We start from the raw sequence: 16,167 nt of genomic DNA, 5'->3' as shown, positions 1-16,167 counted from the left end.
CAGGCAAAATGTCTATCACTGTTCATTTTCACAAATCTATACAAGAGGGCAGAATATGGAAGTCTATAAAAATGTCTTATTACCAATAACTTGCATCAATGTTTTCAGTAGCCTCTATCAAAAGCTCCTGCTTACTTGTTGTGAATTATGCTCAGGTGCACATATTTCCAATTCAACCATGAGGCAAAAAATGTGGTAAAAGCTCTTGTTGATCCTGCAATCTGAACAAATACCAAGATGCTGTATTTTCAGCTGATATTTCATTTGTTTATGGAAATGCATATTGTTTATGCAGTGTTGAGGAATGTGAAAGAACACCCTTGATTATTTTTACTGTGATAACTTATTTTGATTTTGTAAGCCAACACTTTTGAGATCAGTCAATAAATGCTTCTGGTATTGACTTATATGCTGCCCCTGTCTTCATGTTGTTGCTGGACATATCTTTTTAAAAATGTGTGTAGGTCACCTAAATCATCAGAAAAATTGCCCCCCCTGAAAAAATTTTCAGGAGCCGCCACTGCTACTGGAATAGGCCTATATCTTGAAAAATCAGAAATTTCCTCAATTTGGTGTTCGAAAAGTAATTATGTAGCCAATTTATAAAGTATAACTTCGCGTGATTTCATTTCCCCCCCGGTTTTTTTCAATAGATGTGGCCACTTTCTTTTGTTTCCCGCTACTTCAGTTGAAGGGTCTTGCGCTACTCTTGCGGTAAAACCATGTGCGGTTATTATGAGGACGACAACATCTAATGCTGGCTTCAACTTGGCTTTCCATACAAATCCTTCCATTACATAAGGAACCTGGTTTTTAGTGTATTTCTCACTATACAAACAGCGATGGTGAGATTCAAATGGTGAGATTAATGCTACCGCTATTCATGGCTTTATTATGTGTGCCTGTATCGGCCATATAGGCCACAGAAAAATCGCCATGAATGCATCCAATTTATTTAGTGAAGCAAGTCTACATTATTCTCACATATTTTAGAATGTAATAATAATAATAATTTGAATAGCAATTAATTGGCAAGGCTAAAAAAAAAAAAAACATTCTTAAAGTGGTAATGGCCTACTTTTGACACATTTTCTACATTTGTTCTATATTAGGCACTATATGTACAATTACATAAATTATACAATTGTATAAAATTTTGGTCCTTAAATTACAAAGAAGTGCTTGAAAAAGTCCCCCTGAAAGTCCATGAATTTGACTTGCCAATGTCTGTATGAACCCTGCTTAAAGGATATACAGTGGGGCAAAAAAGTATTTAGTCAGCCACCAATTGTGCAAGTTCTCCCACTTAAAAAGATGAGAGAGGCCTGTAATTTTCATCATAGGTACACGTCAACTATGACAGACAAAATGAGGAAAAAAAATCCAGAAAATCACATTGTAGGATTTTTAATGAATTTATTTGCAAATTATGGTGGAAAATAAGTATTTGGTCAATAACAAAAGTTTCTCAATACTTTGTTATATACCCTTTGTTGGCAATGACACAGGTCAAACGTTTTCTGTAAGTCTTCACAAGGTTTTCACACACTGTTGCTGGTATTTTGGCCCATTCCTCCATGCAGATCTCCTCTAGAGCAGTGATGTTTTGGGGCTGTCGCTGGGCAACACAGACTTTCAACTCCTTCCAAAGATTTTCTATGGGGTTGAGATCTGGAGACTGGCTAGGCCACTCCAGGACCTTGAAATGCTTCTTACGAAGCCACTCCTTCGTTGCCCGGGCGGTGTGTTTTGGATCATTGTCATGCTGAAAGACCCAGCCACGTTTCATCTTCAATGCCCTTGCTGATGGAAGGAGGTTTTCACTCAAAATCTCACGATACATAGCCCCATTCATTCTTTCCTTTACACGGATCAGTCGTCCTGGTCCCTTTGCAGAAAAACAGCCCCAAAGCATGATGTTTCCACCCGCATGCTTCACAGTGGGTATGGTGTTCTTTGGATGCAACTCAGCATTCTTTGTCCTCCAAACACGACAAGTTGAGTTTTTACCAAAAAGTTATATTTTGGTTTCATCTGACCATATGACATTCTCCCAATCCTTTTCTGGATCATCCAAATGCACTCTAGCAAACTTCAGATGGGCATCGACATGTACTGACTTAAGCAGGGGGACACGTCTGGCACTGCAGGATTTGAGTCCCTGGCGGCGTAGTGTGTTACTGATGGTAGGCTTTGTTACTTTGGTCCCAGCTCTCTGCAGGTCATTCACTAGGTCCCCCCGTGTGGTTCTGGGATTTTTGCTCACCGTTCTTGGGATCATTTTGACCCCACGGGGTGAGATCTTGCGTGGAGCCCCAGATCGAGGGAGATTATCAGTGGTCTTGTATGTCTTCCATTTCCTAATAATTGCTCCCACAGTTGATTTCTTCAAACCAAGCTGCTTACCTATTGCAGATTCAGTCTTCCCAGCCTGGTGCAGGTCTACAATTTTGTTTCTGGTGTCCTTTGACAGCTCTTTGGTCTTGGCCATAGTGGAGTTTGGAGTGTGACTGTTTGAGGTTGTGGACAGGTGTATTTTATACTGATAACAAGTTCAAACAGGTGCCATTAATACAGGTAACGAGTGGAGGACAGAGGAGCCTCTTAAAGAAGAAGTTACAGGTCTGTGAGAGCCAGAAATCTTGCTTGTTTGTAGGTGACCAAAAACTTATTTTCCACCATCATTTGCAAATAAATTCATTAAAAATCCTACAATGTGATTTTCTGGATTTTTTTTCCTCAATTTGTCTGTCATAGTTGACGTGTACCTATGATGAAAATTACAGGCCTCTCTCATCTTTTTAAGTGGGAGAACTTGCACAATTGGTGGCTGACTAAATACTTTTTTCCCCCACTGTATAGTCCTAGGTGTATGTTGTTGTATAGGTAGAGTTATGGGCCAATTGGTATATATTCCTCTTAGTACACATGTGGAACTGCATAAAAATCATTTTTATTTTAGTTTAAAACAAATGTAAAAAATGTATCCCAATGTCACACATTGGCCCCATTATTTATAGAAAGACCCACATACGGGACGAGGTCTTGGTTCGGTGTCTGGAGAGTGGCTGTAGAGTCCCACTCAGAGACAGACTGACGCATTTAGCACATTAACTATTTTTTTCAATTTTCGCCTAAAATGACCCAAATTACATACCCAAATCTAACTGCCTGTAGCTCAGGACCTGAAGAAAGGATATGCATATTCTTGATACCATTTGAAAGGAAACACTTTGAATTTTGTGGAAATGTGAAATTAATGTAGGAGAATATAACACATTAGATCTGGTAAAAGATAATACAAACAAAAAAACATGCGTTTTATAATATAGTATTGCAGTTTAGGCACAATTTAGATTTTGACCACTAGATGGCAGCAGTGTGTGTGTGCAAAGTTTCAGATTGATCCAGTGAAGCTTTGCAATACCGGACTGTTTTGTAACAAGTCTGCCCAAATGTGCCGATTTGGTCAATTGATACATTTTCAAGTACATAACTATAGAGAACATACAAAAATGATATGGTAATACCAAATGTAAGTTTACACACTCCCAGGAATGTCATACATGATGGATCATTAGCTTATACACTAACTTTCACACATCTAGATGGCCAGGCGGGGTGGGTGTGGAGCAAGAGACAGCAGGGGTTCAAACTGTAGAACTCAGTTCCTACATTTGAATATAAAAATGGATTTTATCAAACAAAACTATGCTACATTTTATCTCTGGGACCCTTAGGATGACAAATCAGAGCAAGATTACTGAATGTAAGTACATTATTTACCTTCGGAGATGAATGTATCAAAACAGTTGCCGTGGTACGTTTTTTTTGTTGTGCACTCTCCTCAAACAATAGCATGGTATTTATTCACAATATTAATTTATATACTGTATATTGGAAAGTGTAGTTAGATTAACAATAATTTAAGCTTTCTGCCCATGTAAGACATGTCTTTGTCCTGGAATGTTTGCTGTTACTTACAACAGTCGTGCTAATCACATTAGCGAACGTTAGCTCAACCATCCAGTATACGGGACACCGATCCCGTAGAGGTTAAAAAGGATCAGCCAATCACTAGGTGTATGCCACAATAGTCTCTCCTTACTTTTCAAATCACTGGAGTGGTGTAGGCATGCGCTAGAGGGAGTTTATACCATATTTCTTAAACCAATCCCTTCAAATCCATACAGGGAAGTGAACAATTGCACACTTCTGGGGAAAGGAGAGATTTTGGGGAAATAGCCTAGCCCACCATGGTATAGCATCAACAACACAGAGAAGAGGTAAGCAGGTACTTACTGTGTCGGATGTCTTGCTGGGGTTTGATTGTGAATTGGAGCTGCTATGATGGGTGCTGTGGTTGTGTGAATTCTCCTGTGGAGAATAACTGGTGCCTAGAAAAATAACAAAAAGGTAGATGGGTATTATTCAACCAATAGGCAATATTGTTATTATATTATCATATTGCTAGGTATGGAACAATAACTACAGTCCTTTCTCATCTGTCCAATTCTGTCTGTGTAATTGAAAATCCAATCAAGATAAATAGTAGCTTAACTAACCTAGTAGCTTAACATATGAAATTCACAGCACGTTCAGCCAGACATCAGCTTAACAAGGATCATCACTGACTGATAAGGGCATCCAACTCCCATCAGACAGACACAAAAATAAACCTGTGAGTCTAATCAAACCAAACCTACATTGCAATATTTCGTTTTTGGTAAAAAGACAAGGCACACTCGCCTTACAAGTTGACCACCTTTCAGATACAGTAAGTGTACGTATAGAGTGTAAACTAAGTTAGGCTACTGATGAAACATTGCTAAAGCAGTTATGAATTAATCTGGCACTGTGAACATATTTCTAGAAGAAGTTTAACTAGCAGCTGAAATGCAGAGATCCCCAACTCCGATAGCCATCATGGAAAGGTCATGGTGCAACGTTTGACATGGCAAATAAAGTTACAAAAACAGAACATTTCTGTATTCTACCCCATATGGGGCGACAAAATGGCCTCCTACATGTTTTTTTGTGGTGAATTTGCAATTGTCTTTGAATAATGTAACTTGTACCATTTTTATTCACTTTTGAGATGTGACTGGGTCAAACAAATACTGATTGCCAAGTTGTATTACAATGAGAGGTTTGAAGGTAAAGAGGCACAGGTGAAGTAGTATATAGGCTAAGAGACAGATGTTGACAGAGGCACTCAGATAATCTAAATTAGTGAAGGTAACCTTTATTTAAATCACTAGGCAACTTTAATATGAAGCTTAACAAACACAACCCTGGTTTGCCATTCCAGAAAGCAGGTAGAGGAAAACTGACTTACCAGAAAGATACACTTTTCCAAACTCAAAAGTTGAAGCTTAGGTTTAACAAATGTTTTACTGGACACCAACGCCAAATAAAAAGCAGCATCACTGGCAGATATTAGGTGGATACGGTACACACTCCTAAGATGTTTTTTAAACTTCCTTGTGATGCAGATACAATGGTGTGTTAACATTGACTGGGCCATATTGCCTGTGGATGCAGGCCCAGGGGGAGAAGGGATGATTGCTGTGTGTGTGCGCGTCAGTGTACCAGTGAAAGAGCCTCCTGTCCCATAGGGCAGGTGTCAGTCATACTGCAACATCAGTGTTACACTAGTGTATACACCAGGGGTCTCCAGCCTTTTCTACTATGAGAGCTACTTTTAAAAAATTAAACATGTCGCAAGCTACTCTTTTTTTATAGCTTTCAAATTAGGCCCATTCTTCTCTTCTCCTCTACCATGCAACTCTTCCCTGGGTCCTTCATGTACAAGAGATGTGTTTTCTGTCAATATACCTGGTAAAATAATGGTTAATAAACAACGAAGGGGACCCATAAAATTATATTTTGTATTTTCTGGAATTTTGTTATATTTTTCCTGGTTTGGGATTGAGTTTAGTTTTTTACTCTGAATATAACAATTATTCATAGAGAAACAATGAAATGGATGTTCTGAGTCCATGTCAATGCTTAAATCACATCAGAAGACCATTGAGGTCTAAAAAAAATTTTTTTGATTTGAGTGTAATTCCCCTTTTATTGAGTGTCTAGCAAGAGAGGAATGTGTCGGTCTAGCAGTGTTTCTGCAGTTTGCAAAACAATGGCCATCCAATTGATACAAATAAAAATCACAGTTCTGTCAGGTATGCCTACTTTGCAGTTTACATTTAATTAAGAAACGTTTATGGGGAAAGTCTGTCTACGCAGAAGACACCGGTTATCATTAGCATCACTAACTGGCTACATATGGACTGATAGACAAACATGCGCACCAAAAAGACAGACAGGCAATATTGCTGGAAATTAATTGGCAAATTGTGTTACGTTTGGCTTTTTAAGCCAATAGTGGCTAACCAGGGGTGGGATATGACAATGTAGCTTTGATTGGATAGTAGCCGGGAGCTTTATGTTTATGACAGTTTGGGATTGCGAGCTACTCATAGGTGGGCTGTGAGCTACTGGTAGCTCGATCTACCTGTTGGAGTCCCCTTGGTATATACCCATGTTATATTAGGGAAATTGTGTTTCCATAGCTAGGGCTGACAGTGTACACTTGTGAAGTGCAGAATCAACAACCTCTACATAATCAAAACATTTGCTTTGTAAGAAGGTGTTAAAGTTCACAGTCAGCCATTGTTATGTAACTGCTGGCTGAAAAGTACCAGTGGTCTGGCTTTGGTGCCAAGAGAGAGTAGGTCAGCCCGAGCTATTGCCCAGTGAGACACGAGTGCCAGCCCGCACAGATGGAAAAATTAAAGTCTGTGCCTTTTAAGTAAAACACTGGGGCAAATCCTGTATAGAAAATCGCCATCGGAGGCAGAAATAGCGCCATCAAAAGCAGAACATATGGCACTTAAAATTAGGGTCAATTTCAAGCTGTCTCGAATGGAATTCTCAAATTTGAGTTGGGTCGAGGGAAACCCGGGCCAGTGCTCGATTAGAATTAGGGCTGGTGACGCTGTTACTATACAACCACCAAGCTGAACACTGCTTGATGCTGACAACGTTTAGCTAGCTTGTCTTGGCTTGTTGCTTTTAGATAGCACATGGACAAGCGGTACTGCAGTAGTCAGACATTACAAAAATTACCACCATAGCTGGATCCGTCATTCATTTTTACAGTCATCCCTCAAATGCTAGCAAATCACAGTTGAAACAAGCTAGCAGGAATTTTAGCTGGCCAGGTCATATTGAAAGCTAGCTAGCTAGATCATATCAAACCTGTCGTCTGGTTTGCTTGGTTAGCTAGCTAGCTAATAGCCAATGCATGGCAAGCAAGGTAAGAATTAAGCTAGCTTGTTATGCTAATGACAACGCTAACCGTTTAGCTAGCTAGCTAACGTCAGCAAGCTAATACATGGCTCAGAATCTGGCTGGCACAAGTATGGGATAACATTAGCTACTGCATGGTGAGGGTGAATTCTTCAATATCTTGCTAGTTAGCTAGCAACATTAGCAAAGCCAGCTGCCGTCACATATTGGCTACCTAGCAACATTACAACACATAGTATGGGATGAATGCTAGTTAGCTACTACCAACAGCGAAAGACTGCTGGAAAGGGGGGAAAGAACGTATGTATCATTTAACTAACGTGTCAAAACTAAAGCAAATCGATTCATAAAATTCACTGCCATTTCCTAGCACTTGTCAAAATAACTCCCCATAAAAAAAAGAGTTCTCACAACATGTAGGTCTAGTGAGTTACAAGGGTTCTTGGGAGTGAAGTGAGTATATCATAGGCTGAGCTTGTATATCAGAGGCATGTTTTACCTAGATTAAATACAACGTTGAGTCCACCATGGTCATGCATTTAATCATATGTACAGTTGAAGTAGGAAGTTTGCATACACTTAGGTTGGAGTCATTTTCAACCACTCCACAAATGTCTTGTTAACAAACTATGGTTATGGCAAGTCGGTTAGGACATCTACTTTGTGCATGACAAATGTAAAATGTATGCACTCACTAACTAAGTCGCTCTGGATAAGAGCGTCTGCTAAATGACTAAAATAAAATTAAAAAATAACAAGTAATTTTTCCAACAATTGTTTACAGATAGATTATTTCACTTATAATTCACTGTATCACAATTCCAGTGGGTCAGAAGTTGACGGTGCATTTAAAAAGCTTGGAAAATTCCAGAAAATGATGTCATGGCTTTAGAAGCTTCTGATTGGCTAATTGACATAATTTTAGTCAATTGGGGGTGTACCTGTGGATGTATTTCAAGGACTACATTCAAACTCAGTGCCTCTTTGCTTGACATCTTGGGAAAATCAAAAGAAATCAGCCAAGACCTCAGAAAAATTATTGTACACCTCCACAAGTCTGGTTCATCCTTGGGAGCAATTTTTAAACGCCTGAAGGTACCACGTTCATCTGTACAAACAATAGTATGCAAGTATAAACACCATGGGACCACGCAGCTGTCATACCGCTCAGGAAGGAGACGCGTTCTGTCTCCTAGAGATGAACGTACTTTGGTGTGAAAAGTGCAAATCAATCCCAGAACAACAGGAAAGGACATTGTGAAGATGCTGGTGGAAACAGCTACAAAAGTATCTATATGCACAGTAAAAATAGTCCTATATCGACATAACCTGAAAGGCCGCTCAGCAAGGAAGAAGCCACTGCTCCAAAACCGCCATAAAAAAGCCAGACTACGGTTTGCAACTGCACATGGGGACAAAGATCGTACTTTTTGGAGAAATGTCCTCTGGTCTGATGAAACAAAAATGGAACTGTTTGGCCATAATGACCATCGTTATGTTTGGAGGAAAAGGGGGTTGATTGCAAGCCAAAGAACACCATCCCAACCGTGAAGCATGGGGGTGGCAGCATCATGCTGTGGGGGTGCTTTGCTGCAGGACGGACTGGTGCACTTCACAAAATAGATGGCATCATGAGGAAGGAAAATTATGTGGATATATTGAAGCAACATCTCAAGACATCAGTTAGGAAGTTAAAGATTGGTCGCAAATGGGTCTTCCAAATGGACAATGACCCAAAGCATACAGTGGGGGGAAAAAGTATTTAGTCAGCCACCAATTGTGCAAGTTCTCCCACTTAAAAAGATGAGAGAGGCCTGTAATTTTCATCATAGGTACACGTCAACTATGACAGACAAATTGAGGGAAAAAATTCCAGAAATTCACATTGTAGGATTTTTAATGAATTTATTTGCAAATTATGGTGGAAAATAAGTATTTGGTCACCTACAAACAAGCAAGATTTCTGGCTCTCACAGACCTGTAACTTCTTCTTTAAGAGGCTCCTCTGTCCTCCACTCGTTACCTGTATTAATGGCACCTGTTTGAACTTGTTATCAGTATAAAAGACACCTGTCCACAACCTCAAACAGTCACACTCCAAACTCCACTATGGCCAAGACCAAAGAGCTGTCAAAAGACACCAGAAACAAAATTGTAGACCTGCACCAGGCTGGGAAGACGGAATCTGCAATAGGTAAGCAGCTTGGTTTGAAGAAATCAACTGAGGGAACAATTATTAGGAAATGGAAGACATACAAGACCACTGATAATCTCCCTCGATCTGGGGCTCCACGCAAGATCTCACCCCGTGGGGTCAAAATGATCACAAGAACGGTGAGCAAAAATCCCAGAACCACACGGGGGGGACCTAGTGAATGACCTGCAGAGAGCTGGGACCAAAGTAACAAAGCCTACCATCAGTAACACACTACGCCGCCAGGGACTCAAATCCTGCAGTGCAAGACATGTCCCCCTGCTTAAGCCAGTACATGTCCAGGCCCGTCTGAAGTTTGCTAGAGTGCATTTGGATGATCTAGAAGAGGATTGGGAGAATGTCATATGGTCAGATGAAACCAAAATAGAACTTTTTGGTAAAAACTCAACTCGTCGTGTTTGGAGGACAAAGAATGCTGAGTTGCATCCAAAGAACACCATACCTACTGTGAAGCATGGGGGTGGAAACGTCATGCTTTGGGGCTGTTTTTCTGCAAAGGGACCAGGACGACTGATCCGTGTAAAGGAAAGAATGAATGGGGCCATGTATCGTGAGATTTTGAGTGAAAACCTCCTTCCATCAGCAAGGGCATTGAAGATGAAACGTGGCTCATGACAATGATCCCAAACACACCGCCCGGGCAACGAAGGAGTGGCTTCGTAAGAAGCATTTCAAGGTCCTGGAGTGGCCTAGTCAGTCTCCAGATCTCAACCCTATAGAAAATCTTTGGAGGGAGTTGAAAGTCTGTGTTGCCCAGCGACAGCCCCAAAACATCACTGCTCTAGAGGAGATCTGCATGGAGGAATGGGCCAAAATACCAGCAACAGTGTGTGAAAACCTTGTTATGACTTACAGAAAACGTTTGACCTGTGTCATTGCCAACAAAGGGTATATAACAAAGTATTGAGAAACTTTTGTTATTGACCAAATACTTATTTTCCACCATAATTTGCAAATAAATTCATTAAAAATCCTACAATGTGATTTTCTGGAAAAAAAATCTCATTTTGTCTGTCATAGTTGACGTGTACCTATGATGGAAATTACAGGCCTCTCTCATCTTTTTAAGTGGAAGAACTTGCACAATTGGTGGCTGACTAAATACTTTTTTCCTCCACTGTACTTCCAAAGTTGTACCAAAGCTTAAGGACAACAAAGTCAAGGTATTGGAGTGGCCATCACAAAGCCCTGACCTCAATCCTATAGAAAATGTGTGGGCAGAACTGAAAAAGTTTGTGTGAGCAAGGAGGCCTACAAACCTGACTCAGTTACACCAGCTCTGTCAGGAGGAATGGGCCAAAATTCACCCAACTTATTGTGGGAAGCTACCCGAAACGTTTGACCCAAGTTAAACAATTGAAAGGCAATGCTACCAAATACTAATCGAGTGTATGTAAACTTCTGCCCAACTGGGAATGTGATTAAAGAAATAAAAGCTGAGAAATCATTCTCTCTACTATTATTCTGACATTTCACATTCTTAAAATAAAGTGGTGATCCTAACTGACCTAAGACAGGGAATTTTGACTAGGATTAAATGTCAGGAATTCTGAAAAACTGAGTTTAAATGTATTTGGCTAAGGTGTATGTAAACTTCCGACTTCAACTGTAATTAGGCAGGCTTTTTAGTGCTGATTCTCTCTCTACCTCTCGACCTCTCTCTCTCTCTCTCTCGACCTCTCTCTCTCTCTCTCGACCTCTCTCTCTCTCTCTCTCGACCTCTCTCTCTCTCTCTCTCTCTCTCGACCTCTCTCTCTCTCTCTCTCGACCTCTCTCTCTCTCTCGACCTCTCTCTCTCTCTCTCTCTCTCTCAGAGTAGGGGTGCTGCAGTTTTGCCTTTTAGACTATAATGACTAAGATTACATGGACAGGAGGGACCTGATCCTAGACCAGCATTCCTACTCTGACACGTTTGATGAATACGGGCCCAGATGTCCCTTTGGCTGCATTTACAAAGGCAGGCCAATTTTGATATTTTTCCCACTATTTCGTCTTTTGACCAATAATATCAGATATTTTCAAATCAGATCTTTTTCAGCGCTGATCTGATTGGTCAAAAGACCAATTAGTGAGAAAAAATATCAGAATTGGGCTGCCTGTGTAAATGCAGCCTTTGTCACTGTGAAATATAGCCTATGTGCCACAGATGTTTGGCTAGATATTAGGAGTGTAAAAGGCACACATATTCGTACAGAACAATTCAGTACAGGGACATCGGTTCGGTCCACACTGTGAAACCGAATGAATACATAAAAAAAGATTTACTATATAAACACACTAGGACTATAGGCTATGCCTCGAGGCCTCGAGTAAATCTGATCTGAAAAAAACAGACTAGAGCCTATGCGCAGGTTGTAATAAAAATTATAATCTTAATTGGTGCATTTCAAACTGTCCTTTTGTGAGGCACAGCAGGGAACTAGTTCTGTACGATGGCGAGTGGTGCGGTCGATAAACCAAGAAGATTCTCCATCATCGTTTAAAATCTACAGTTTAGGAACATTTTGGTTTCAACGGCGATGGACAGAGAGTATGTCGCCACTGCTCAACGAAAATAGCCTCTGCAGCTGCCAACACCTCAAACATGTTGACACACTTACGCCGACATCGACCCAGTATTCCTACCACCGGCGCAAGACTGAAACGCAAAAAAAAAAAACCTTCTCCCCTCTGCATTCAAGCAGCCCTTCGCAGCTGATTCTGACCAGGTTTAAGAAATTACAAGAGTGATAGGTACGTTTATAGCCACGGATATGCGCCCATTCTCAGTGCTGGAGAAGAATGGGGGGTTTCAACACCTCGTGAAAGTGCTCGAGCCACGTTACGAACTTCGCCCTCTCGCACCCATTTCAGCAAACAGCTAGTACCCGCTCCTGTAGCTCAGTTGGTAGAGCATGGCGCTTGCAACGCAAGGGTTGTGGGCTCGTTTCCCACGGGGGGCCAGTATGAAAAATGTATGCACTCACTAATCGTAAGTCGCTCTGGATAAGAGCGTCTGCTAAATGACTAAAAATATAAAGCCAAAGTTGTCAATGAATTGGCCAATGTACCCTGTGTTGCCCTTACTACAGATGGATGGACCTCCAGGGCTACTTAACACCGATAGCCCATCCCATTACCCCACAGTGGAAAATGAGAAGTACCCAGCTAAAGACACGGACCCTTTAAGAGTCACACAAGCGTGCATATTTTTGTCTTTCTAAGAAAACATTATAGCATAGGCCTATACAACGTCTGAGCCATGTTTATGTATTGATTTCACATGTATATTGCACTTTATTTCAGTGTTGAGTAATGGTGTGTTTTCATTTAAGAAAATACAAGTGTTGTTATTCCTGATTGTGCTCTCATCAGGCATTATAGGCCTCATGATCATATAAGGAATCAGGAATAACAACACTTTGTATTTTCTTAAATAAACACATTTACCAAGGTAACTGTTGGAAATTTCATTTTCCCGCTGTACCGAAACCGAACCGTGACCCCAAAACGTACCAAACCATGGGTTTGGTGAACTGTTACACCCCTCCTAGATATTGATAAAAAATTATATAATCTATACACTGGTCTTTCACTGTTCATACATGTCTCGTTAGGTTAAGCCATGCTCATTGTTGGTATAGAAGACAAACAACGACAGATTTCCAGTCAGGGTAGCGGGAAAGAGCAGACATTTTGGATAAAGTGACCGAAGCCAAGAAATAGGCTAGCACAGTACCCGTAAATTAGCCTAAATAATATGAAGATGTATAACAGAATGATGCACAGCTAGAGTTAACCAGATGCAAACCAGAAGAAGTATAACAATGGGAAATGAAGGGGTGCACACTATAATTCTGTTATGTCACAGCCAAGTGTCCAAAGTTGGTGTGTTTGAATACTATTCTCAAAAGAATATTACTATGAAAGAGTAGCAGTTAGGGAAATGTTTACAAAGGCTACCTGTGCTTTAGAATTCATCCAAATATAAGCAAATAGTTGACAGAACTATTCATAGAATATTGTGCATTTACAAACTGAAGCGCAAGTTCAAGGAGATGCACTTTACAGAGTTGGCGTTTGCCAACTAGCTTTCATGACATGATTGTCTAGTTTCGTCACAGCACTCAGAACGTTGTCAAGTCTTCCCTATCCTAAATAGTACCATTCGACTACTGTTTGACAATGCAGAAGGTAAATAAGTGTCATTCAACCGTTTGAGAAATGTGTCCTTGCTATCTGCCCACTAGAATCACAACAATGTTTGCCAAATTAACCACACCAAACTATTAAAGATATATTTAAGGCATGTGACGAAACACTACTTCTCAGTCTTACAAGTCCTAGCTGTTGCCTTGTGCTTCAGATCCATAAAACCAACCTAATGAGAGAAAGTAGGCCTACTGTTGTTGTATTAGCAACAATGCAGTATTTCTGCTAAGGCCTAGGCGATATCATCCTAGGCTATATCGTCCAGCTTAACATATTAATGCTGCATACAACTCAGTAGTAAAATTAGCCTAGGGAGAAACTAAGTCAGACACTGGTGGTTAGCTACTTTAAGTAGTTGGTTTGTTTTGATCAAGATCTTTTTAGATTGATTTCTCACCTCCATCCCTCTCTCTGGCCCGGTGCGTGTGGACTGCCTTTGCCCTGCCATGCCCCGTGCTGTCGATGGGTTTGTTGTCAGGACTGTCAGATCGCCGAAACATTTTACATGGAGGAGTGGCATCTGCGGTGTCTCGCATCTTGTCATGGCGATGATCACCACCGGGGTGACTCTTCGACGAGTATTTGAGAGTCTGAAAACACAAATCAAAGACATAAATAACGTTAGATTATGGAACTTCAATCGGTTCAGAGCAATGCTCGATTAGAACGGCTCGAGCGGAATCTAGACGTCTGACTATCTGTGAATGTGATACCATTACAAGTTGCATAGCACGTAGGCTAGCTAGCCAATAAATAATGTGCCCAAATACCATTGCCATTAAAAAGTGTTTATGTCTTGCAAATTCAAAAGGGTCGTGACTTAATCTTGTAGCTAGATCAGCTGTGTTTGTAGTACGTCACAAGCTATTATATTGGCTCGATGGATGGGAAATAGATTAACTAAACCCTGCGCATGAAATTATAAACTAAATGCTGGGTTAAACGCCACATTTTGAAATCCACCAAATGAAATCAATAGGTCCGTGGTAGTTAGGTAGCTAATTCAAGTGCTTTCTGCCTTACCATATAATGGCTAGCTAGGTATAATTATTAAATTGTACAGAAAAACTAATTTATATGGCTGTACAAATTGGTAACTGTACGTTGTTTAGTTACATGTATTTGTCGTACTTCTGATCTTTGGTCTTATATCGCGCGAGCTGTGACATGTTACGAATAGGCCGGAATTCTAGCTAACAGGCTAACTGAACTTCAATCAAACTCGCTAGTAAATGTGTTTATAAGGCAAAGTTCGATCTGCCGGTCATAATTATGTGAACAAACAGAGCATTGTTTTTTGTTCAAATTCAAAGGCTACTTTTAGATTTATTTTCCGCACTGAGGCCTGTACTGCTCAGGAAGCCTGCACTAGAGTATCCATTTTAATCTTATTTGTTGCTAGCTAACATTAACTAACAAGTACCTGGTACGGCTGTGAATCCCTTCGGTCGTTGCACCTAAAAATAAAGAAACAGGTTGTAAGGATGAGAACTCAAACATCAATGCAAAAAAAACTGTCCCAATAGTCTGCAACAGCTGAATATCTGCCATAAATGTCTACTTATTTTGGTTTCAATAAAAATGGCGGATTGTCAAAGCTGAGAAGGAAAATCTGAATAGAAGTAACGTTAGGAGCTATTTACCCATCGCTGAGTCTCGGTTGTTTCCTTGCATACATTACCATCAATGCCGTGTTAGTGTGTGTGGAGTGGATGTGAAAGATGGACTAAATTATATGTTTTTGTTTCAGCAACCCGTTCTCGTCTATTATTTATATAGTTCTGATTATTTTGAGGCGCTCTTCGGCTTCGCTAATCAGAAGAGGGCTCACGGTCCATCTCCCACTCGCATACACCAACTGCCCCTATCTACCGAAAAGCGAAGCTCAGGCTGCAAACCACCCGCTTCCCTCCCACCACTCCATCCGGGACACCGTGGGGCTAACTAAACTCGGCCGCCATCATCCGGTTTCGGATGTTATTTCGAGACACACTACAAAATTGCTCAGAGGCACAACAAGGACCATTTTAGAACAGCACACTTCAGTGGCATTTTCATGCACCAAAATATTAGCTACCGGTACTTCTGTCACTTTTGGTCACAAATACACTCTTTCAAAGGAGTTGATGTCTAGTAATTCGAGTATCTACTTAAAACAAAATCTTCCTTTTTCGATTGTGGATATCTTGTGACACTTGGTGGATATTTGTGGAAGTGCATTGACAAATATTGTGACCTATTGTACAGCATGTTGTTTACTGTACTTCTATGGATTGCTGAGGACTGTATGGTTGAAAGAGATGGGGCAAAAGGAGTGGCTAATAAGTCTGGCTGCACATCTGACTGGCTGACTTACTGCAAATAGAGAAATTGTGTGACTAAACTCAACAAAAAGAAGAAGGACCTGTATTATGAAGCCAAGATCAATAATATAAAGAATGATGGAA

At 40.5% G+C, this 16,167-nt stretch overlaps 1 protein-coding gene across 1 annotated transcript in view; it reads right to left on the bottom strand.

The window, feature by feature from the left end:
• Positions 1-15,579, bottom strand: part of LOC121549950 (WW domain-containing adapter protein with coiled-coil) — a 45,505-nt gene extending 29,926 nt beyond the window's left edge. Inside the window, exons 1-4 of the mRNA XM_041861954.1 lie at positions 15,364-15,579; positions 15,144-15,177; positions 14,118-14,310; positions 4,303-4,397 (exon numbers count right to left, since the gene is read on the bottom strand). Coding sequence (XP_041717888.1) covers positions 4,303-4,397; positions 14,118-14,310; positions 15,144-15,177; positions 15,364-15,404 — 363 coding nt within the window. The 5' untranslated portion in view covers positions 15,405-15,579. The remainder of the gene's footprint in view (positions 1-4,302; positions 4,398-14,117; positions 14,311-15,143; positions 15,178-15,363) is intronic.
• Positions 15,580-16,167: the final 588 nt, after the last annotated feature.

The sequence above is a fragment of the Coregonus clupeaformis genome, chromosome 34, assembly GCF_020615455.1.
Source record: "Coregonus clupeaformis isolate EN_2021a chromosome 34, ASM2061545v1, whole genome shotgun sequence".
Classification (NCBI taxonomy): Eukaryota; Metazoa; Chordata; class Actinopteri; order Salmoniformes; family Salmonidae; genus Coregonus; species Coregonus clupeaformis.
This window is presented reverse-complemented; position numbering and strand designations above follow the sequence as displayed.